The sequence below is a fragment of the Scyliorhinus canicula genome, chromosome 26 (assembly GCF_902713615.1).
Source record: "Scyliorhinus canicula chromosome 26, sScyCan1.1, whole genome shotgun sequence".
Lineage (NCBI taxonomy): Eukaryota > Metazoa > Chordata > Chondrichthyes > Carcharhiniformes > Scyliorhinidae > Scyliorhinus > Scyliorhinus canicula.
Genome location: NC_052171.1, coordinates 18,798,887 through 18,821,010, shown reverse-complemented (window position 1 = coordinate 18,821,010; position 22,124 = coordinate 18,798,887). Strand labels below are relative to the sequence as shown.

General features: G+C 47.4%; 1 protein-coding gene across 2 annotated transcripts in view; it reads right to left on the bottom strand.

Moving 5' to 3' along the window:
• The window catches only part of gfpt1 (glutamine--fructose-6-phosphate transaminase 1), a 61,339-nt gene that overhangs the window by 32,506 nt on the left and 6,709 nt on the right, over positions 1-22,124 (bottom strand). The window contains exons 2-9 of one of the 2 annotated variants that reach the window (XM_038785152.1): positions 18,839-18,946; positions 17,764-17,871; positions 13,875-14,000; positions 11,821-11,879; positions 10,815-10,949; positions 5,213-5,274; positions 2,139-2,218; positions 157-201 (exon numbers count right to left, since the gene is read on the bottom strand). In XM_038785152.1, coding sequence (XP_038641080.1) covers positions 157-201; positions 2,139-2,218; positions 5,213-5,274; positions 10,815-10,949; positions 11,821-11,879; positions 13,875-14,000; positions 17,764-17,871; positions 18,839-18,946 — 723 coding nt within the window. The remainder of the gene's footprint in view (positions 1-156; positions 202-2,138; positions 2,219-5,212; positions 5,275-10,814; positions 10,950-11,820; positions 11,880-13,874; positions 14,001-17,763; positions 17,872-18,838; positions 18,947-22,124) is intronic. The other variant, XM_038785153.1, reaches the window with a different exon arrangement.

The window sequence follows — 22,124 nt, the reverse complement described above, 5'->3', positions numbered from 1 at the left end:
TCATTAATCCTCCACGCTTAAAGCGTTACACCAGAAAGCAGCACCAATCATCAGACATGCTCACCAAAACCTCCACATTGATTATCAGTTTCCATACCAGCCCAAAAGTCACGGGAGAACTTTAGCATTAAAGCTCAACTGAGGTTGAACACTTGCCTTTGCTTTCCGATTCTATGGATTTGTCACCCATCTGACAATCAGCTGGAAGTGCAAAGTTAAAGAATAAAATTAAAACACGTCCAGGAATCGAAAAGCAGAATGGATATTTAAAATTTTTGCCAGTCTCTGCTCAGGCTCTGGTCATGCTTGGGCAGGCCAAGGAAGCACAACACCATGTTGGAGTATCTTCCATCGCTGAGGAAGGCTCTGCATCGGACTGGACAAACATTACAGCTCATCATTTTTTTATTAGCTTGTCTGAGCCGATAAAGCAATCTTGTGTTTTTTGAAATATCTGAAAGGAACAGGGTGAGAGGAGGCCATTCGGCCCCTCGTGACCACCATTGAACTAGACCATGGTTGACCTTTGATAGCGATGCCATCTTCCCACATTCGCCCCGTATCCCTTGCGGCACGGTAGTGCAGTGGTTAGCACTGTTGCTTCACAGCACCTGGGACCCGGGTTCGATTCCCATCTTGAGTCACTGTCTGTGCAGAGTTTGCACATTCTCCCCGTGTCTGCGTGGGTTTCCACCAAGTGCTCCGGTTTCCTCCCACAAGTCCCGAAAGACATGCTGAAGATTATTATTATTGTGGCCAACATGGAGTCAACTTGACCCTCGGGATATCATGTAAACCTCTTCCATGTGCAATTTAGCACAGCCACAAAGAGCAGGAAACCCTGGCTGATTTGTCCCCTTTGAGGTTAGGGGCACCGAGGTGAATTTTAATACCAAGTCAACTAACTCAGCACTGACCCGGGATCAAAATCAAACTCTTCTTGATCTCTGTGGCTCAGCGCCAGATCATTTGGTGCCCGTGGACCACTCGGCCATCAGAGGAACCCAATTCATCTTTTCTCAGCGCACCCCCCCCCCCCCCCCCCCTCCCGCGAGAACTGCAGGCCAGGTACCTCCCCCACACAAGCTGACCGGTTGTTTAGGCTTGGATGAATGCTCAGCCAGCTTCTGGTGTGACACTGCCAAGTAGATAATTACGCTCTTTGTCTTTCCTCTCCAGCATTATCGTTGTAACCTTACAACAGTTACGTGGCTGAGAATGGCAAGTCAAAGACATTCCCGGCCATTCTGATCTCTGATGCAGCTCGCCGTCAAGCCCACCGATTCCAGCTGGGAATGCCTCTCAAAGTCACATTAACCACCCTTGAACGGCAACGTGATGGAAGAAGGGTCAACTGAACTACAATTAAGCCAAGCTGACTGACTGGCTGAATGACATCCTCCTGTGCCAAAAACTTCTCAGATTTAATTCCGTGACGTACGCAAACAGGTGAAAAAATACCTGCACTTGAAATAAAATATGTACGGTAATTGACAAAAGAACCAGGGATAACAAAGAGTGGTGAGGATCTGAAATGGACTGCAGAGAAACTCAATCATGACTTCAAAAGGGAACTGGATAGTTAGATGTGAAAATTGCAGGGCTAGACAGGAGAGGAGTGAGACTGAGTTCCTCTTGTAGACAGCCAACATGGACACATTGGGCCTTGCTCGGGGCTGGAACCATTCTGTGATTCACTTTTGACAAACCTGATTAAAAACAATGCTCACACTCTGATTTCCAGTTCTCAGAGACTGCTGTGACTAGATATTTGGACGTGTTAATGATTCCAAAGGAGCACTTTCCCATTCCAGGACAATTGTGTTGAGAGAAGTGACAAGAACTGGAGAATTCCCAGGGAGGTTGGAAGGAAATTGCCCTAATCAGAGTCTGTCAGCTGGGGACAGGGTTGGTGAGCCTGTCCTGGCTCACGGCCAGGGTGCTGTGTGGCGTATGTTGAGACCAGGGAGGGATCCCAGGAAATAAATAAAGCACCTTTGATTGAAATAAGGATGTGCCACGTATTAAAGGCCGGTTTTGGAATTACGCCATGGGCCTGACGAGGGGGAACAACTTTAAACAGGATCCGGTAACAAGACGTGGGTCACATCCTGGAAAAGGCAACCAAAGTCCTTTACCTGAGCGGTACAGCACGGGGATATGGTCAGTCGATAGTCTGTGCTCACTTCTCACACCAATCAGCAGAGGGCCCCCACGCCTGAAAATAGGAAAGGAACAGATTATTCTGGGTATTCCTCAGCAGGAAAACACAACACTGGGCACAAGGAGGCCATTCAGCCCCTCAAGACCATTCCAACATTCAATCAGCTCATGCTGCTCTGGACAACTCCATATGTCCAAAAACGTCACAGTGGGAAGATCGAAATTTCACATTAACCCCGGCTGATGATGAGGACAACAACACAGGACGGACTCCCGTGGTGAAAGAGCAAACGTCATGGCTTCAATCAGGGAAGGTGAAGCTTTACATTTCAACAAAACACAACACAACAGTAAGAGCGCACACAGTTCTATCTGACACGAGCCACTACATCAGGGAATTGCATCATCCGTGCCCTCGGCTAACCTGAAAATACACAGATAATTCAGTACCAGCACAGCAATGCATAGGCATCAATGGGCAGCACAAGTGGATAGCACAGTGGCGTCACAGCGCCAGGGTCCCAGGTTCGATTCCCCGCTGGGTCACTGTCTGTGCGGAGTCTGCACGTTCTCCCCGTGTCTGCGTTGGTTTCCTCCGGGTGTTCCTGTTTCCTCCCACTGTCCAAAGCGTGCAGGTTAGGTGGACTGGCCATGATAAATTGCCCTTAGTGACCAAAAACATTAGGAAGGGTTATTGGGTTACGGGGATAGGGTGGAAGTGAGGGCTTGAGTGTGTCAGTGCAGACTCGATGGGCCGAATGGCCTCCTTCTGCACTGTATGTTCTAAATGCAGAATCAGTAGCACTTCCGGTGTTTCGTGATCAAGTGCTGTGCATGACTTGGAAATCAAGACAGCAAAAATGGCATGTGAACTTCATCTGAACTGAACAGAGATGATTCAAGCGGCAAATTAGGCAAAGGAGACTCTTCGAGCCCCTCATTCACCAAGCTGTGGCTTCAGATAGTTCCAGCAACATTAGTACGCATCCTCTGAATGAGGCGCAGAGAGAAGCTATTTTAATGACGCAAGGCTTCAACTGGAATCTTACCATTGACCTGTTGACCCCAAAGAAAAACACTGAGCAAAGGTTTCATTCAAACAAAGACTCTTTCATCATTGGCCTAGTTAATTAAGCACAGATGCATGTCTGAAGCATTAATTAAAACTCCAATAGAAAAGGGCGAGTGAGTAGACTGCCTCAAGGAAGGCTTCAGTTCTGATGAAGGCAGGGAATTATGAAGTGACATTTGCTCCTGGGATATCGGCGGAGGGGGTTCAGAGGACGACAGACACAGGGGAAACTCTGACAAGGTGCGACTGTGTCACGGGATCCACGATGGCTGAACAAAATGGGGCCTCACACAATCGGGCGTCAGAACCTTTTGGAATCTTGGCAGTCTTTTTCCACTGTCGATTCGATCAACAGTTAAAGACGGGGGCGTTTTTGGGGGGGGGGGGGGGGGGGGGGAAAGAGAGGAGGGGGGGGGGGGGGAGGAGGGGGGGTGGAGACGGGAGGCATCAGCTGCTCAAACAGAGGATGAAAAGTCGGCAATGAGGACGGCATGGTTTTTCCTACCATTCTGCCATTTCCTTTGCCCCAACGCAATGCCAACAGGTCAGACTAGGTAAGTTTCTGCAAAGCCACATTAATCTCGACTGTCCAACGAGCTCTGACCTGTCCAGAGATCAAAATGAGCTGCTGATGAGGTTGATAAACCAACTGCCAATCGATATTCATTTGTGCTTGAGAAAAAAAAATACAAAACCATGATTGAAAAACATACTTTGTTTGATTTTTATGTTTTTGAGAAGAGTTAGACTGGGCATGATCAAAGTCGAACTGTGGAACAGTCAACTCGCTTGAATAAATCAGTCGAAGCATAAAAGAGAGGTCAATGTTCTCAACCAGAAAAATAAATGCTTCATTCTCCCAGTGAAGACCAAATCACAAACTAAATCATTCGGCTGGAATGCAAGCTTTTCAAAACCCACAGGTTTTCATCAGCCAATAGTTAATTCATGCAACAAAGCTGCAATCCTCTATTTTCATTTGTTCCAAGTGTGACTTCTGGGCTCTGGGTGCATCACATGGTCAGCGCTGGCAAGGGGGGGGTCCACTTCACTTGAGAACAGGCTGCTGCTGAAAGACGGAAAAAAAAAAGAACTTGCCTAAAGTGTACCAAATGTCTTCATATCAACATCACAGACTTTAACGGCCACTGCCCGTCCATTCAGAAATTGCCGAGAAATGTTTGACATTGACTATCAATGCCAAGCTGCGTTGAGTTGGGCAATTGACACCTTCTAAATTCAGCAACCAAGTGATTATGCTGTGCAATAATTACGCTGGTCGGTCATCAGCAGCCTGGAAAGGCAAGGAGCTGCTGCCAATAGGTTACGTTTTGGGCCCTTGGTTATCAGAGTGTGTCAAGTATTGCTGTGGCCACAGCTGCTTTAAGCCCTGGTCCCTCGAGAGAACGTCGATCAGGAAAATACCATGCTGCGTGCCACTGCTCATTCAACAGCAACATCATCATCTTTATGATTCGACTCGGCTTTTGGAGGGAAACATGAGCCACATTAATGAGCATAGATATATCAAGTCAGCATATTCTGATCACTGTTTTCAGCAACAGGTGTACTTCCACTTTATCATCTCTCCTGAACCATTATTTTTTGATTTTAATTTGCTGCATTGCTTCTTTGAAAGCTGTCTTTTCGCAGTTTGTTTTCCAGCTCCAGTCCTCCAATCTCCAGTCCAGAGGTCCACAGCTTGGCCACTTCAGCAGAAATGGTGAAGCAGGTTTTCAGTGGATTTATCAGCTCCTGATTGCGTTCGTTCTACCGGTCAAACACATTTAAACGCTTTTCGCTGTTGTGAAGAAGCTGTGCCAGAACCCCAGAGTCCCAATGTCCCCCCCCCCCCCCCCCCCCAACCAAACAGGAACGAGAATACTAAATATGCAATATACAGATTTGGTTGGATTACTGGTACATTCAAGCAGCAGAGAAAAATACAGCATGGCCATAACGTTCCAATCTACATACCTGGTGCAAACAGCTTCGCCTGGGTAATGGATACTCTTCAACACCAGAGCAAATGCACCTTCCTATATTAAAAAAAAACATGTGCTTGGATCAGGGTTAAGAGCAGGCATCACCATCTAGCTCAATCAAAACCAAAAACAGCAACTGGCTAAAATCACACAGCCCTGCACTTTTGCACTTCCAAGTTGACAAAGAGTAACGCCCAAAGGATGCAATCCAAATGATCCTGTCCCTTGGGGAGCTAACTAGGTTCAGCAGGAGGTTTTGGGTGGTGCTGCGTATTAAAAATGTTACACAAAGTAGGCTTTGTGCTCACGGCATGACAGACACAGTATCCAAGGAAGTGGAGGAAGTTGGAAACCTCTCTGAGCAGGTCAGGTCAGTATTCCAATTGAGGGGTTCCAATCTCGTCACAAAGCTGACGAGGCATGTTCAAGTCGCTCAGGAATACGCGACGAATCCCAGATACTGGATCAGTGCCGTGCTGTCATGAAGCACCCTGGCTTAGATCTTAGAGTAACATGGAAAATTTACATTAAATTCTGATTTTCTTTTTGCTGTGGTGCGTGTTGGCTACTTCCACGTCAGCACTTTCCAACACCATTCATATTTTATACCCACGAATCACAATTTTTATAAGTGAAGACTAGAGGGGGATATAGTGCATCAGGTAAAATGTCCTGAACTTATTACCAACACATTAAAACCTCATGCTGAGGGGATCTCATTGAAACCTCTAAAATTCTAACAGGATCGGACAGAGTAGGTGCAGAAGGATGTTCCCGGTGGTGGTGATTCCAGAACCAGGGGTCACAGTCTGAGGATATGGGGTAGAGTAGACCATCTAGGACAAAGATGAGGAGAGATTTCTTCACCCAGAGAGTGGTCGGCCTATGGAATTCGTTACCACAGAAAACAGTTGAGGCCAAAGCATTGCATGTTTTCAAGATGCAGTTAGATACAGCACTTGGGGTGAAGGGGATCAAAGTATATGGGGGGGGGGGGGGAGAAGCGGGATTAGGCTGTTGATCAGCCATGATCATAATGAATGGTGGAGCAGGTTCGAAGGGCCGAATGGCCTCCTCTTGCTGTCATATTTCAAAGGACTGACAACAGTATAATAAGCCAATACATTAACTCGCCACAGACTTTAAGTGCACCCAGGCTGTGAGCGCAAGACAAATATTCAAGGTACAGCATATGAAATGAAAATCGCTTATTGGGGGCAGCAGGGTAGTTAGCATAAATGCTTCACAGCTCCAGGGTCCCAGGTTCGATTCCCGGCTGGGTCACTGTCTGTGTGGAGTCTGCACGTCCTCCCCCTGTGTGCGTGGGTTTCCTCCGGGTGCTCCGGTTGCCTCCCACAGTCCAAAGATGTGCGGGTTAGGTGGATTGGCCATGCTAAATTGCCATAATAAAAAGTAAGGTTAAGGGGGGGGGGGGTTGTTGGGTTACGGGTATAGGGTGGATATGTCGGTTTGAGTAGGGTGATTGTGGCTCGGCACAACATTGAGGGCCGAAGGGCCTGTTCTGTGCTGTACTGTTCTATGTTCTATGTCACGAGTAGGCTTCAAATGAAGTTACTGTGAAAAGCCCCTAGTCGCCACATTCCGGCGCCTGTTCGGGGAGGCCGTTACGGGAATCGAACCGTGCTGCTGGCTTGCTCTTGGCCAGCGATTTAGCCCAGTGAGCTAAACAGCCCCTAACATGAACTCACATGGACATCAGAGCAGCTGGCCTGCTCAATGAAACTGACAGTGCAAATATCCTTTTCATAGCTTGCAAGGCAGAAAGAAATAATTGGTTTCCAATCGTGCTTTTGGCCTGTTGCAACTGCAGTACAATCAGCGCTCATGTCATCTGCTGTGCAGTCGCTAAGGTTTCAAGAGCTCCTGCTCACACCACACTCAAGACCTTGTAACATAGAATTATAGAATTTACAGTGCAGTGGGAGGCCATTCGGCCCACCGAGTCTGCACCGACCTTTGGAAAGAGCACCTTACCCAAGCCCACACCCTAACCCGTAACCCCACCCAATCATTTTGGACACCAAGGGCAATTTAGCATGGCCAATCCATCTAACCTGCACATCTTTGGACTGTGGGAGGGAGCCGGAGCACCAGGAGGAAACCCACCCACCCACGGGGAGAACGTGCACAGGCAGTGAACCAAGCCGGGAATCGAACCTGGGACCCTGGCGCTGTGAAGCAACTGTGCTAACCACTGTGCTACCGTGCCGCCCATCGTAGCTGCAATGTTACACTACGTACAAATTTTCAAGTCGAAACAAATATCAGGTGCCTTGAAGGCTGTTGAGTTTGAGCAAGCCCCTTGACTGGGGAGCAAAATAAAAGAACAATCCACATCCACCACTCTGTTCTCTCACCCTTTCTGAACGGCTTCCAACCACTGGAAAAAAAAAAAGAGGTTGCATTTCTGTCAATCTTTTCACATCCACAGGATGTCGCGATGCAATTTATAGATCACGAACAATTTATAAATGTTACTTTGTGAGAGACTCCAGCAGCAAATTTATGCATAGCAAGGTCCCACCACCAGCACCGTGAGGAATGACGAGTTACTCTTGGCTGAAGGACACCAGGAGAGTTCCTCTGCTTTTCACTGACGTGTCCTACTATCTTCCATGTTCCCCTTAGCAGGCAGATGGGTCTTTGGTTTATCACCTCCCCAAATAGACTACGAATGAAGTGTTCCTCTTTCGGTAACACACTGAAAGTATCACCCCAGATGACGTACTCTTTGAACTCACACTGAAGCTTCAGAGATGAGTGCTAACACTGACTCACGTTTGACAATTTGCAAAGCTATAAGTGGTACATTTAAACCACCAGGATGTTACTCTATTTATTTGATGTTCTCCATTTGGGAAGGAACTATCTGCAATCAGTTTTGAGAAAATCCCCGATCATTTGGGCAGCACGGTAGCATTGTGGACAGCACAATTGCTTTACAGCTCCAGGGTCCCAGGTTCGATTCCGGCTTGGGTCACTGTCTGTGCGGAGTCTGCACATCCCCCCCGTGTGTGCGTGGGTTTTCTCCGGGTGCTCCGGTTTCCTCCCACAGTCCAAAGATGTGCAGGTTAGGTGGATTGGCCATGATAAATTCCCCTTAGTGTCCAAAATTGCCCTTAGTGTTGGGTGGGGTTACTGAGTTATGGAGATAAGGTGGAGGTGTTGACCTTGGGTAGGGTGCTCTTTCCAAGAGCCGGTGCAGACTCGATGGGCCGAATGGCCTCCTTCTGCACTATAAATTCTATGACATCTATGACATTGGACATTGTTTGACAAACATTGAAATTAGGGTCAGGCCACTCGGCCCCTCGAGCCTGCTCCGCCATTCAACAAGATCATGGCTGATCTGACTGGAACCTCCCGCCAACCCCCCGATTTCTTTTCATCCCCTTGTCCATCAAGAATCTATTTACCTCAACATTCACAGACTCTGTTTCCTCTGCCCTTTTGAGGAATAGAGTTCCTGAGACTCGCCACCCTCGGAGAAAACAATTAAACGAGCGACTCCTTCTTTACAGAGAGAGTGGCCCCTGCTTCTAGATTCTCCGACAAGAGGAAACATCCTCCCAACAGCAACCCTGTCAATACCCCTCAGGATTTTATGTTTCAATCAAGTGGCCTCTCATCCTTCCAAACTCCAGCAGATACACCGTCCAACCTTTCCTGATAAGACACCTCTCCTATTCCAGGTATTAGTCAAGCAACCCTTCTTGGAGCTGCTTCCAACCCATTTACAACCTTCCTTAAATAAAAAGGGACCTGTACTGTACACACTACACCAGATGTGGGCTCACCAGTGTCCTGTACAATTGAAGGATAACCTCCCGACTCTTATATTCGATTCCCCTCACAATAAAGGATACCATTCCACTATTTCCTGATGACATGTTATACCTGCACACTAGCCTTTTGTGCCTTTAGGTATGGAGCTTCTCTGCACAATATATATTGCATTGCCAGCAGCATACTACAGCAGGTATTGTGCATCTGGGCAGAGTAACAACACAAGGTGGAGTCTGGGTGGGTGGGCAAAGGGTAAGTTCTGATGAGTGACTGTGATGGTATGAAATAGTTTCAAAGAATGATGCCGCATACTCGAAGGGCCGAATGGCCTAGCGCACTCAGCTATTCGCTCATGTGAAATGGCAAAACAGGGAGACAGACTAAAGGTTCTGAGGGTTAGGTGAGCAGAATGTGACAGGTGATAAGGGAGATGGCACCTGTGTGGAGACTGCCAATCGCACGGGGCAACAGGAGCCAGCGTGCATCTTCAGCCCCCACCTCAATTATTTTCCAAAAAAATAAAAGGACGATTTTGGAAGGTGGTGGAGGTGAGCTGCTTTCCTGAACCACTGCAGCCCATGTACACAACCAAAGCCAAGTTCGGAAGAGCCTCTGACCCTGTGACGACCAAGGAACTCTGAACTATTTAGAAGTCCAATGGTGTGAGATTTACAGAGACACCAGCAGGTGGATGTCCCCATGTGTCTGCTGCTCCCGTCTTTCTGGGCGGGAGATGCCATGGTTTCGGTTGATGCTGCTGAAGCCTTGGTGAGTTGCTAAAGTGCATCTTATAGATGCCGTGCTTCCTCAACGAGATGGGAATGAATGTTGAAGGTGGTGGATGGAGTGACAATCAAGTGGGGCTTTGTCTTGGATGGCGTTCAGCTTCTCAAGTGTTGCTGGAGCTGCACTCATCCAGGCCAGTGGGGAATACTCCATCACAACCATGACTTGTGCCTTGTAGATGGTGAACAGGCTTTGGGGAGTCATAGAATTTACAGTGCAGAAGGAGGACACCTGGCCCATCGTGTCTGCACCGGCTCTTCGAAAGAACACCCTACCCAATCTCACACCCCCACAACTCAGGAACCCGACCCAACACCAAGGGCAATTTTGGACACTAAGGGCAATTTTAGCATGACCAATCCACCTAACCTGCACATCTTTGGACTGTGGGAGGAAACCGGAGCCCCCGGAGGAAACCCACGCACGCACGGGAAGAACGTGCAGACTCTGCACATAGAGAAGGACTGCTTCAGTATCTGAGGAGTTGCGAATGGGGCTGAAAACGAGATACTCGATGAACATCCCCACTTCGACCCTTACGGTGAAGATCCAGCCGGCAAGAGTAGACCAGTGACAATAAGACGTGGAGAAGACAATGAGGGGAGTAGGCAAAGAAAATGACAGATGGAATAGAGAAGTAAGTATTTAAAAATTTGAGTACTGTGCAGGAAAGAAAATTTGAACGTAGTTTGCCAGAAAGCGCGAGAAGTATCAACAGACCGTAGTGATTTTAAAGCACTATGTTTAAAAAGTAAAGGGGAACATTGCAAGAGCAGGAGTTGGTAAAAACAGAAAATTGTAACAGAGCTAAATAAAGATCGGGAAAAATTCCGATTTGGAAGTATGGTGGAGGGTCATTTGTCTGAGAAGCAGGGAAGGAATCTGTTGGGAGATCTGGAAGGCTAGGTTAGACTGGCTTCCTTACATCCAAACCATTATTGCATTCCTTCACCTGACTTTCCCTAACCACAAGAATTTTAAAAAGCAGACTAATCTGTTACCAGTTGCTGAATGACTCTCTCCACAAGGGTGGCGAAGCTGATGTCGTCGCTCTCGCGGTTGTCAAACATGTACTTGACTAGCTTTGCGATGGATTCCGTGTCAGTCTCCGATTCAAACTCATAGCCTTTGCTTTCCTGTGAGAAAGAGGGAGAGGTCTTTGGAGAAGCTGACACAAATGCTCGTCATTTTTCATTTCATTTCTCATCATCGGCGACCCACAGTGTACAGTGCAAACAGACTGCGCGCACTCAATTATCTCTGTAGATTTGCAGTGGCTTTTTGCCCAAGTTAAGACACGAGTCACTAAGCACAGCTTCCTGGTCACTGCTGTGCACTGCAATGACGGAACAAAGATCACAGGGCAATCCCCTCTCTGCTCGGTCAGTCATCTGGGCCCTGCTGCAACATGTAGTGTAACGTAGGGGCCAAATGTACAATGGGGATTAGGACTCTGATTGACACCAGGCAATCGTCTTTGGAAAATTAAGGTGTCTTTCGTGGGAGTCGGTGCCCGTGGCAAATGGTCGACATTGTTCGTCCCATGTAAGCAGTCACCTGGGTTAAATGGGAACAGTCAAAGTGGTTGGGGGGGGGGGGGGATTTTTTCACAGTCGGCTAGGAGTGAAATGCACCGCCGTGGGTCTGGAGTCACATGTCAGCCAGGCCGGACGAGCATGGCAGATTTCCTCCCCTGTGGGACATCTCCAAACCGGGTGGTTTTTTTTGACAACAATCTGGTGGTTTTGTGATTATTTGTTGACACCAGCAATCTTAATTCAGATTTATTTTCAATGATTTTGTTGCATTACTTTAAATTGCCGCAGGTGTTCAGGGGGGTGGGGGGGATTGAATAAATGTCTCCGCAGCATTAGTCCAGGCCTCTGGGTTATTGGCTCAGCAAAGTGGCCAATGGGCTCCCGTCCCCTTAACGAGCACACACTCGCTCCCAGTCGATAAACACAAATGAAGCCATGCCCCCTCAGTAATAATTCTATGTGTACGCACCAGGAATTTCCTCAGGTCCTTGTAGTTTGTAATGATGCCATTGTGAATAACGATGAACTCTGGAAGTAAAGAATACAAGCATTACGTCAACACGAGTCATTTCTGTCAACTTAACTGCTTTGAAACGTTGAGATGGAAACCAGGAAATTGTCGCGCTGCCAGGCAAACATTTATTGCAGGAAGTACTTGGAATCAAATTAAGGGCAGAGTGACACAGCATTTCAAGAAATTTCAGATGATATGAGAGAGAGCCAACATGGATTTAAAGAGTAAATGGTGACTAATGGATGGGATTGAACACAATGGAACTGAAGCTGGAGAGAGAGAGAGAGAGGGAGAGAGAGAGAGAGAGAGAGAGAGAAAAATCAGGGTTCAAAGAGTTGAAGGAAAAAGATTGACCTGGTGAGGCGATGGATTGAATGGGAGCACAAAGCGGGGAAAAGTGTGTGTACTCAAAATAAAAGGAAATGACTGGCGATGACTCCCAAGGATCTGAACTGGGGCTTCAACTGTTCACTCTAGGAGTTATTCAGAAAACACCCAAGGGGCACGTCAAGCTGATGACATTGCAGCCCAACATTACCAAGAGACCACGGCTAATTCAGCGAGAAGACAGAACTGTGGCAGATGGACTTCAACACGGCCAACTTCAGACCCAAAAAAAGGGGTAGATCCAAGTATTGCTTAATTTTTCAGAAACCAAAAGGAACAGTCCGAAGAGATTGAAGGGGGTCATGCACATCTCAGCTAAAATGCAGCGATGAATGGAAAGTTAGACTTCATAACCAGTGGACTGGGACATAAAAGCGCGGAGGTTTTGCTCAAGTGTTGGTTAGACCGCAACTCGAGTGCTCCGTGCAGTTCTGGCTGCAGTACCCGGAAAAGGAATTTTTATCATGACATAAACTAGGATAGCTTTCCCTGGAATATTCAAATTTAAATGGCGAACTGACTGAGGCATTTTACCATTTTGAAAGCAATTGATAGGGTAGGTAAAGATGAACAATTTTTCCGGGGGCTGGAGGGTTGTCTGCGAAAAGGGAACAGGTATTTTGGGAGGTAAATTAAGGAACGGGTCTTCAAACAGAGGGGGATCAGTGTGCGGAAAGCTCTCCCACTGCAAGCAACAGATGCTCGCTCAGCTGATCACTTCAAACCTGAGGGCAATTGATTGTCACTAGCCAAGTTTACCAATGGACGTGGAGGCAAGTCAAATAGGGTGAAGTTGAGATACAAATCAAGATTGATTTCACTGAACAATCCAACAGGCTCAAGAAGCTTAACATCCTACCCCTGCTCTTCTATTACCAATTGCTGCAGGTGACTACTTGCTTCGTTTTTGTGCTTGGAACCACACATTCTTGGCTATTCTGTGGGAACATGCACTGTGCAAACTCCAAATTCAGTGTATCTTTTGACACTGGTATTATACGGCTAGGAGAGCTGGACACCAACCACTTCTACCTTCTTCTCAAGAGGACATGAGAGCTTTACGGTTCATGACTTCACACAGGATGGTGAAAATCAGATAGGAGTAGCTGAATTGGGGAGAGGTGAATGTGAATGTTTTCAATTGAAACCAAGAACTGTTTTGTGAAATGATGTCAACTGCTGAACAAGAAATCATAAGTCGAACATTACCCAAATTAAACATCGCATGATTTACGACGAAAGACATTTCCCCCCCAAATGAGAATTGGCCAGTATCAGAGGAAAATCAGAGCTGGCCATGTGTCACGTTGGACGCAGCTCCCGGTCTGCACCAAGTCTTCGGAGCACTGACGTTAATATGGAACATGGTTTGAAGGGACAGAAAAACTTGTTGAGTCTCCGTTAACCACATCGATGGAGAAGGACGATCCGTCCTTACGGAGTGGCTCTGGGTCTCAATAGGGAGTCTTCTCTCGCCAAGACACAGAAACGGTTCGCTTTCGTGACTTGAAAAGAGAAACCGAGGCAAATCCATATCTTGCCATTTTCCCAAGCCTCTCACGTTAGCTCTCGCAACAGCGTCCCCCAAAAAGACTATTGACCAAACGTGCCAAAAAACCTACCATTGTTCTTGTCAGACCGATGTGGGTGGCTGTTGACAGAACTCGGGACTCCGTGGGTTGCCCAACGTGTGTGCGCGATGCCGAGGTGCACTTCGAAATCAATGTCAAAATCTATGGAATCTTGCTCTGGAAAAGACGAGGCATTGCGACAGTCAAGATCATTGACAGCTATTTCCTGCACATATCATCGGCTGCTGATCCTCAGAAAGCCAAAATGTTAGCAGCCTCAAAGCCTCTGTTTTGACCACCGTGAGAGGGAGAAGGAATACGGCCCGCTTCAGTATAAACAGGTTTGAGGAAGAGACATACATAGATGTTCAGGGCAGGGGCCTCTCCCCTTTCGGGAATACAAACTGCAGGAGGCATTCTGAATGCTTATCTGCGATTTATGGTCAAATGTAATCTGCATTGATGACTCATTGCTCAGCAGGGCTACTGAAGATTAGTTCTGACTAAACTGCGTCTCAACCCAGCCAGGTTGGTTACTCTGCAGTGGAGAGCATTCTCTGCCAGATTCAGAGATATTTTGTGTTTCAAAGAGATCTCTTATCATGCCGGACAATCTGCAATTTCATCGGCTCCATCAGTCAATTATGGGTCTATCAGGTATTGAACTTTTACCAGGAGCTCTGCATGGTCTAAACTTTATTTTGATATTCGTTAGGTTTGATGGCGGCACGGTAGTACAGTGGTTAGCACTGTCGCTTCACAGCTCCAGGGTGCCAGGTTCGATTCCCGGCTTGGGTCACTGTGTGGGTGGAGTCTGCACGTTATCCCCGTGTCTGCGTGGGTTTCCTCCGGGTGCTCCGGTTTCCTCGCACAAGTCCCGAAAGACGTGCTGTTGGGTGAATTGGACATTCTGAATTCTCCCTCTGTGAACCCGAACAGGCGCTGGAATGTGGCGACTCGGGGCTTTTCACAGTAACTTCATTGCAGTGTTAATGTAAGCCGACTTGTGACAATAATAAAGGTTATTATCTGCATAATAAAAAGCACTGATGTGCCTTGAATATGATTAATAGCAGTGGGCAGGAACAACAATGGGACAATCCACCACAGCATTGGGAATGGGAGTGGGGAACATGGGTTCGAGATGGTTTGTCAGTTTCCCCAATCCTGCTCTCGTGCTTCCGAGCAGCGAATTTTCAATCCACATTCACAAAATCGACATGCAAGATATTCAGCTGATCCATCTAAAAACAGGAAAACATGCAACCCAATGAGTTGGTGAAGTTTGGAAATTTCCAAGACTCTGGCTTTCACTGAACAACCTAGGTGGCCATTTCAAATGTTCACTGCTCTGTACTTGAGCAAATTCTTTCTGAAGTTTGCCTCTATACGTGAAGGACAAATTATTGGAAAGTGGGACAAGAGTCGATGGCCACAATGACCTCCTTCTGTGCTGCATTATTCTGACAGTAAAAATGCTCCTTTTAACCATTGTCGTGACCTGCAATGTTAACTCCGTTTTTCTCTTCGGGGTCGCTGCCAGATCTGCTGACTATTTCCAGCATTTCTGCTATTACTCCCTTTACCCACTTTCGCCTCAACTCCCAACCCCCGGGTATATTCTGAAGCTGTCTTTCTGACTCATGTTGACGCGCCCACTCCAGGGTACGCCAAGAGTTAAGTCTCAGAATCGTAGCATGCCACCCCAAGTCTCCTGCCTTTCTGTCCACTTGATCTTGTCGGGATACACAACTGGGAAAGAGAGATGGGGGAAAACGTCATTCTTGTACTTAAAGCGGAGTTCTCAACGCAGGATAAGATTTATGCAAGATGTAAACTTTACGTATGTCGTATGCATTGTCGTGTGAATCCTTTCATCAGATTCCTGCCTCGATCATTTCAAGTTATCCCTGCATCTCAACTTATTTCTGTTTCCTGCTTTGTCATGCCTGCAATCAGCTGGTGCACCTGCTATCCTGGCTTTCAGGCGAAATGCTTCGGGAAATAATCTACTCAAGTTCCTCACTTTATAATGAGAATATTTATTTTGGCAATTAAACTTTTTAATATCTGAATCGCATCCCAATTTGATTGCTTCCTGTCAGAGATGCAGCCGGCAGCAGTTCTTCGATACCTTGTGCGTGTACAATTCTACTGTGCCTCATCATTGCAATTAAATTCATCACAGATTTAAACCCCGGGACAGATCCTACCCTTATCTGGTATCCACACATTGACGGTTTCTGCCGGGACTCACTCGTTAATCGGGAAAGGCAGCCGAGGGCCATTTCTTGCACCCCTCCCTGGAAACTACAATTAGCAACAAGGTGACTCAACAGATACTGGGGAGTTCATTGTGATTCCTCTTCACTGGGCTGCACGGTAGCATAAGTGGATAGCACTGTGGCTTCACAGCGCTGGGGTCCCAGGTTCGAGTCCCCGCTGGGTCACTGTCTGTGCAGAGTCTGCATGTTCTCCCCGTGTTTGCGTGGGTTTCCTCCAGGTGCTCCGGTTTCCTCCCACAGTCCAAAGTCGTGCAGGTTAGGTGGATTGGCCATGATAAATTGCATTAGTGACCAAAAAGGTTAGGAGGGGTCATTGGGTTACGGGAATGGGGTGGAAGTGAGGGTTTAAGTGGGTCGGTGCAGACTCGATGGACCGAATGGCCTCCTGCACTGTATGTTCTATGTTCTTCACTCCGTATGAAAGTAAAGAAATCCAGAGACTTGCACTCAAGACAGCTTTTCGCAACACTGGGTATTTCAAAGCACTTGACAGACAATGAAGTACTTTTCAAGTCTATTGCTGTTGTCACGTGTGGTTCAGTAACATCATGAGTCATGTGCCGGAGGAGACCATTGTCCCTCGAGTCTGCTCCACCGTTCAGTAAGGTCGCGACTGACCTGATTATAGAACATAGAACCGTACAGCACAGAACAGGCCCTTCGGCCCTCGATGTTGTGCCGAACAATGATCACCCTACTTAAACCCACATACCCATAACCCAACAATCCCCCCATTAACCTTACACTATGGGCAATTTAGCATGGCCAATCCACCTAACCCGCACATCTTTGGACTGTGGGAGGAAACCGGAGCACCCGGAGGAAACCCACGCACACACGGGGAGGACGTGCAGACTCCACACAGAGTGATGGCCTCAACTCCGCAGTCCGCCTCCCACCTGTATCCTTAAACATTCCATCACTCGACCTCAGGCTTAAATATGGTCAATGATCCTGCCTCCACCGCTCTCTGGGGGAAAGAGAGTCCCAAAGACCCACACCCCTCCGCGAGGAAACATTGCGTCATCGCCGTCTTAAACGGGAGATCCCTTTATTTTTAAACTAGTTCTCGTCTCTCCCACAAGGGGGAAGCATCCTTTCAGGATCATATCCCATTCTTCTTTCTCAGTACCAGAAAGTCGTGCAGAATTATGGCAACTCCGGCACCAAACTGTATATGCATCAGCTCAAACACCTTTGACTCCTTCCGCCAATATGCACGTATGAGAGTTTACCAAACAGCAGGAACGTTTAACATCTCGCCTTCGTCTTGGGAGTCATTTTCTAACTCCTACGAGCAGGCAGGCACTGCCCCCAGACTTCAGCCAATGCTGCTGCGCACTAGCTGTTAAGAATGGGCCACCAGGTTAGCCCGGGATTGTCTCGACAAATGTCCATGTGAAAAGGGCTGGACAGAGAGACCCACTTCAGAAGAAATAGGAAGACAATCAGATAGGATGGCACTGAGGATAAGTAACTGACAACCTAAATCAACCAAGTCTTCCGACGGGTTTAGCCAGTGAACTGTTTGGGCTGATCCTGTGGTCAAGCAGGGAATAACCATTCCTCGCTGCTCACTACACCGGCCAGACGCAGTTTTGTGCAGATCAAGCCGCCACTGAGCGAGCTGCCCGTCAACGCACCCAAACACCTACTTTCAATTTCGTCTTCCAACGCTTTGACCTTGCCGCTCTTCTTGATCAGATGTATTTGGCGAGCATTGTTTTCCCAGTTCTTGTCATTTCCACCATCGATCCCAACACCTGGAAGGGGAAGGAAAAACAGGAATACGTTGGAGAAATCGACAGAACAGAAACTCGAAAGCAGTAGAGTCTGAAGGACAAGAAGCAAATGGTAATTTACGATTTGAAGAACTCAAGAAGTCTCGTTCTCTTCACCCCCCCCCTCTCTCTCTCGCCACTGATTCTGAAGTCCCCCTCAAAGCATGGTAGCACAAGTGGATAGCACTGTGGCTTTGCAGCAGCAGGGTCCCAGGTTCGATTCCCCACTGGGTCACTGTCTGTGCAGAGTCTGCACGTTCTCCCAGTGTCCGCGTGGGTTTCCTCCGGGGGCTCCGGCTTCCTCCCACAGTCCAAAGACGTGCAGGTTTGGTGGATTGGCCATGATAAATTGCCCTTAGTGACCAAAAAGGTTAGGAGGGGTTATTGGGTTCAGGGTAATACGAGTGAGGGCTCAAGTGGGTCAGTTCAGACTCGGTGGGCCGAATGGCCTCCTTCTGCACTATGTTCTATGTTCAAAGGTGCCCCACGTCAGCCAAGATCACCCGGGGAGTGTTGCGGACAGCGGAATGGCCAAGTTCATTTTTGAAAACAAAAACAATCTGACATTTTTGAATGTTTTCTTCTATGAAACTGGAGGGAAGGGATGCGCAAAAATAAAAATTAGAAGCATTAAAAGTAGAAAGCATTCACTGTGGACCGCCTCCCTCTCCCCCCACCAAGAGAGCTTCACGTGTTCGGATGTTGAAATTTGTAAATAAATCTTTATTGCCCAGGCGTTTTCTGATTGATTGGGTTGCAGAAGCAAGTTTCAATAATACCTTGTTCTCCTACAACGGCTGGGGGCTGATTATATGATCCCACAGCAATGTCACTCTGACGCAGACAGCCCGGGCTCCCAGGATTGCCAGAGGGCAGGTGCACGTGGCCAACTTCGCAACTCTCTTCCCTCCTCCCCTCCCAGCAAGGAAACCAAAATCTGTGCACTTGCCAGCAGAGTCGTATCCTCTGTACTCGAGACGCTGAAGTCCCTTAATGAGAGTTTCCAGGATCTCCCTCCTGGTCCGAGGGACGTGGTAGTTCAGGTACGCAAAGATTCCTGCAAACAGAAAACACAAGGGAACATCTCAATCTCCTGTTCTCAAGTGCCGATCGAGCAGGAAGAGAGGGGACTGGTGTTGAAAGGGGCCAAGTACAAAAAAAATCAACATTCCTTCCCTGCGCAAGTTAGTTTCTATGAACGAAAAATAACGGCAGAACATGAAATATCAGGGAGGCATTCAAGATATTGACACATTATTATTTTTGCACAGTTCAGCCAGACTTGTGCCAATTTCCAGTAACGTGACGGTGTACTGAAACTTCCAAGGGTTCAGGAAAAATAAAACTGCTCCTCAGAAATGAACCTCAAGAGTGCCTTCCACAGTCAGGCTGACATTCTCAAAATTCCACACTGCCACACTGTTACTCACGGCGGGCATGAAGGGCCTCTTTCGCTCAGCTTTGAAGCTGAACCAACAAACCGAAGGAAGCCTCGTCGGTCAGGTATCGCTCTCTTGATTCATCACACCTCATCATTTCTCGCATATCGACAATGTCAGCGCCGAAACTGCACAAATTAAATTATTTTTTGCAGTGTACACATCTCTGTCCAAGGGTGCATTTCTACCCAATTGCATAATCTGTCTTGATTCTGCCTGTCTTGTTCAGCTCAGTGGGTTAGACAGCTGGTTTGTGATGCAGAACCAGGCCAGCAGCGCAGGTTCAATTCCCTTACCAGCTTACCCAAACACGCGCCAGAATGTGCGACGAGGGGCTTTTCACAGTAACTTCATACTTGTGACAATAAAAGGTTATTATTATCCCCACCAGTTTCCCTTTTTAAAATCACAGACACATGCTTCTGTGCCAAGTAACTTTTCAGTGTGACTTATTCTCTTGCATAGAAGAACAGAAACCCTGATCACTGCTAACAGTGGATGAAACCATTATGTGGAGGTCCCCGTGATGGCTGCTGCTCTCTGCAGCGCACTCGTCTCCAGTCTCACACTCAGTCTGCTGAAGCTCTGGGTTCATCCCCTCTGCTGTCACCACCCCCGGTACATTCCAGAGTCCGGTCGTCTGTCGAAGCGTACCAAGTGTAACAAGCTGCGTATTTAAAAAAATTTCAAACAGGAGCAGAATCAGGTCATTTGAGCCTGCTGTGCCCACTCAAGAAGATCCGAATGTGGCCTCAGCACTACTTTCCTGCCTGCTGCCCACAAACCCCCAAATCCCTTGTGGCTCGAGGATCTCCCGAAATCAGCCTTGACCGTGTTCGACGGCCCGAGGCGAAATCACCTGACCTCACCTTCAGGTCAGGGAACTGACTCAGTCTTTCGTCACTGACTTTTGTCACTTCGTCAAGCAGCCCATCTCGAGAAATTTGCACCATGCACACAAGATTCCAATATAAAACATTAATAATTACAACCAGCATTGCACAATTGGAATTTCAGCGCATTCCATCGACTCCAGCACTCTTTTATTGCTGAACAATAGGTGTGCCGGCAGCCAACGGCGACTCTGGCAGAGATACGGCAACACAACAGCCAGGTCATAAGCACATTCCTCATGCAACATATCAAACCCAACTTTAAACAAACCAAACAAGAGATGGTTGTCAGGTTTGGAGGCCGTTTAACAAAAATTCAGGGGGTACATCCTGCTCTTGGTTGTGCAATGTAGAACATCGAGATCTTGGCACTGTGCTCATTTTAATCATTAAATACCCCTGCACAGGATTCTGCCTAATCCTTGGACTTAATGCCTGGAGTTTATTTCAAGTAGAAGCGAACCGGGCGTTTCCACTGGTCTGCTTTACAGATCGGTACATTGTGCCTCAGTTGTGGTTCCAGCTCTGGGACAGCCCGCACGCGACAGTCAGTGAGTTCGGGAGACCCCGGGGAAGAACAAGACACAAATATTACTGCCACGTGTTGGCAGCCACCCTCCACTCCCAGTCACGCTGCAGAGGCTTGGCAACAGCCGGTGCTCGAGAGACACTGGGTGGCTTTTGACCGGGGAGGCACCGGCTGGACTTTGGCGCGCCCCTCTGCCAAGCAAGTCCTTGAAGAGACTGCTGGATTTTCTGCCACCCGGTGAAGGCAAGGCTTGGGAAGAAAAACAAGGAGCCCAGCTCTGAAAGTAAAAATGTTCTGGAGTTCTCCCTATCTAATCAGCAGCACATTTAATCTCTCTGTTGCAACTGCACATCATACAGAGACAAAAACCAGTCGTACAATTCACACACTATGAAGCCCAATGCTTTGAGCTGGAAATTCACTTCGGAGATTCCAAATTCTGGGTTGTTTCCAACACGTCCAGCAAAGGAATCACACTTTTTTTGCACCCTCCAATATCGAAAGGAGGGGTTTATATTTAATTTCGATAAAATATTTTCAAGTGTTCAGGGATTTTTTTTTTGAATCGGCAGAAAATACTTAGCTGGACAATCGACAATGCAAGACAGAAATTAGAGTCAGCGATTCAGGTCTAAATTTTTCATCAGCAATGGACATGAAGGATTGGGTGAATATGGAAAAGATCTCAGGAACGGGATGGTGACCGAATCATTACGATTGCCACTTTCTACTCGAGGTGAAACTGGATTTAATTTCATTTAACTGAAATTCACAGTTGCATCATTAGATTCACACACCAACTATTTGGATTTATGTAGCAACTTCAACCTAACTTCCAAGGTACTCCACACAGGAAGTACTTCACAGGAGGACTATCTGTTAATCCAATCCCAGGCCGGTTGAAGTAGTCTGAAGCCAGACATCAATACTTTTCTTGACAGTAGGTTGATTTGCGGAATGGAGCATGACAAATGCCTGCTTTCCACCCATCAACGCCTTTGTCCCAGCGGTCTCTCTTTTCATGTGTTCAGTGTACTTAATAAAAAATGCCCCATCTCAACAGCATAACTGACATACCACTGACACGAGCAAACAGAAGTGGACACCCAGACACACGAGGAGATATTCTACAAAAAACGTGGGCCGATTTTAGGGAGCCTTAAAAAAAAAGAGGTGAAGCAGGTGGAGAACAGGGAAGTCCACAGTTCAGGACCGAGGCACGGCTGCTGATGCTGGAGTGATTAAAATCAGAGATACGCAAGGGGGCAGTTAGAGGAGCACAGGGATATCAGAAGGCTTTGAAGCTGGAGGAGGTTACAGATAGGGTGCAGCAAAGCTCTGCGGAGAATTGAATGCAAGGATAAGAATTTAGAA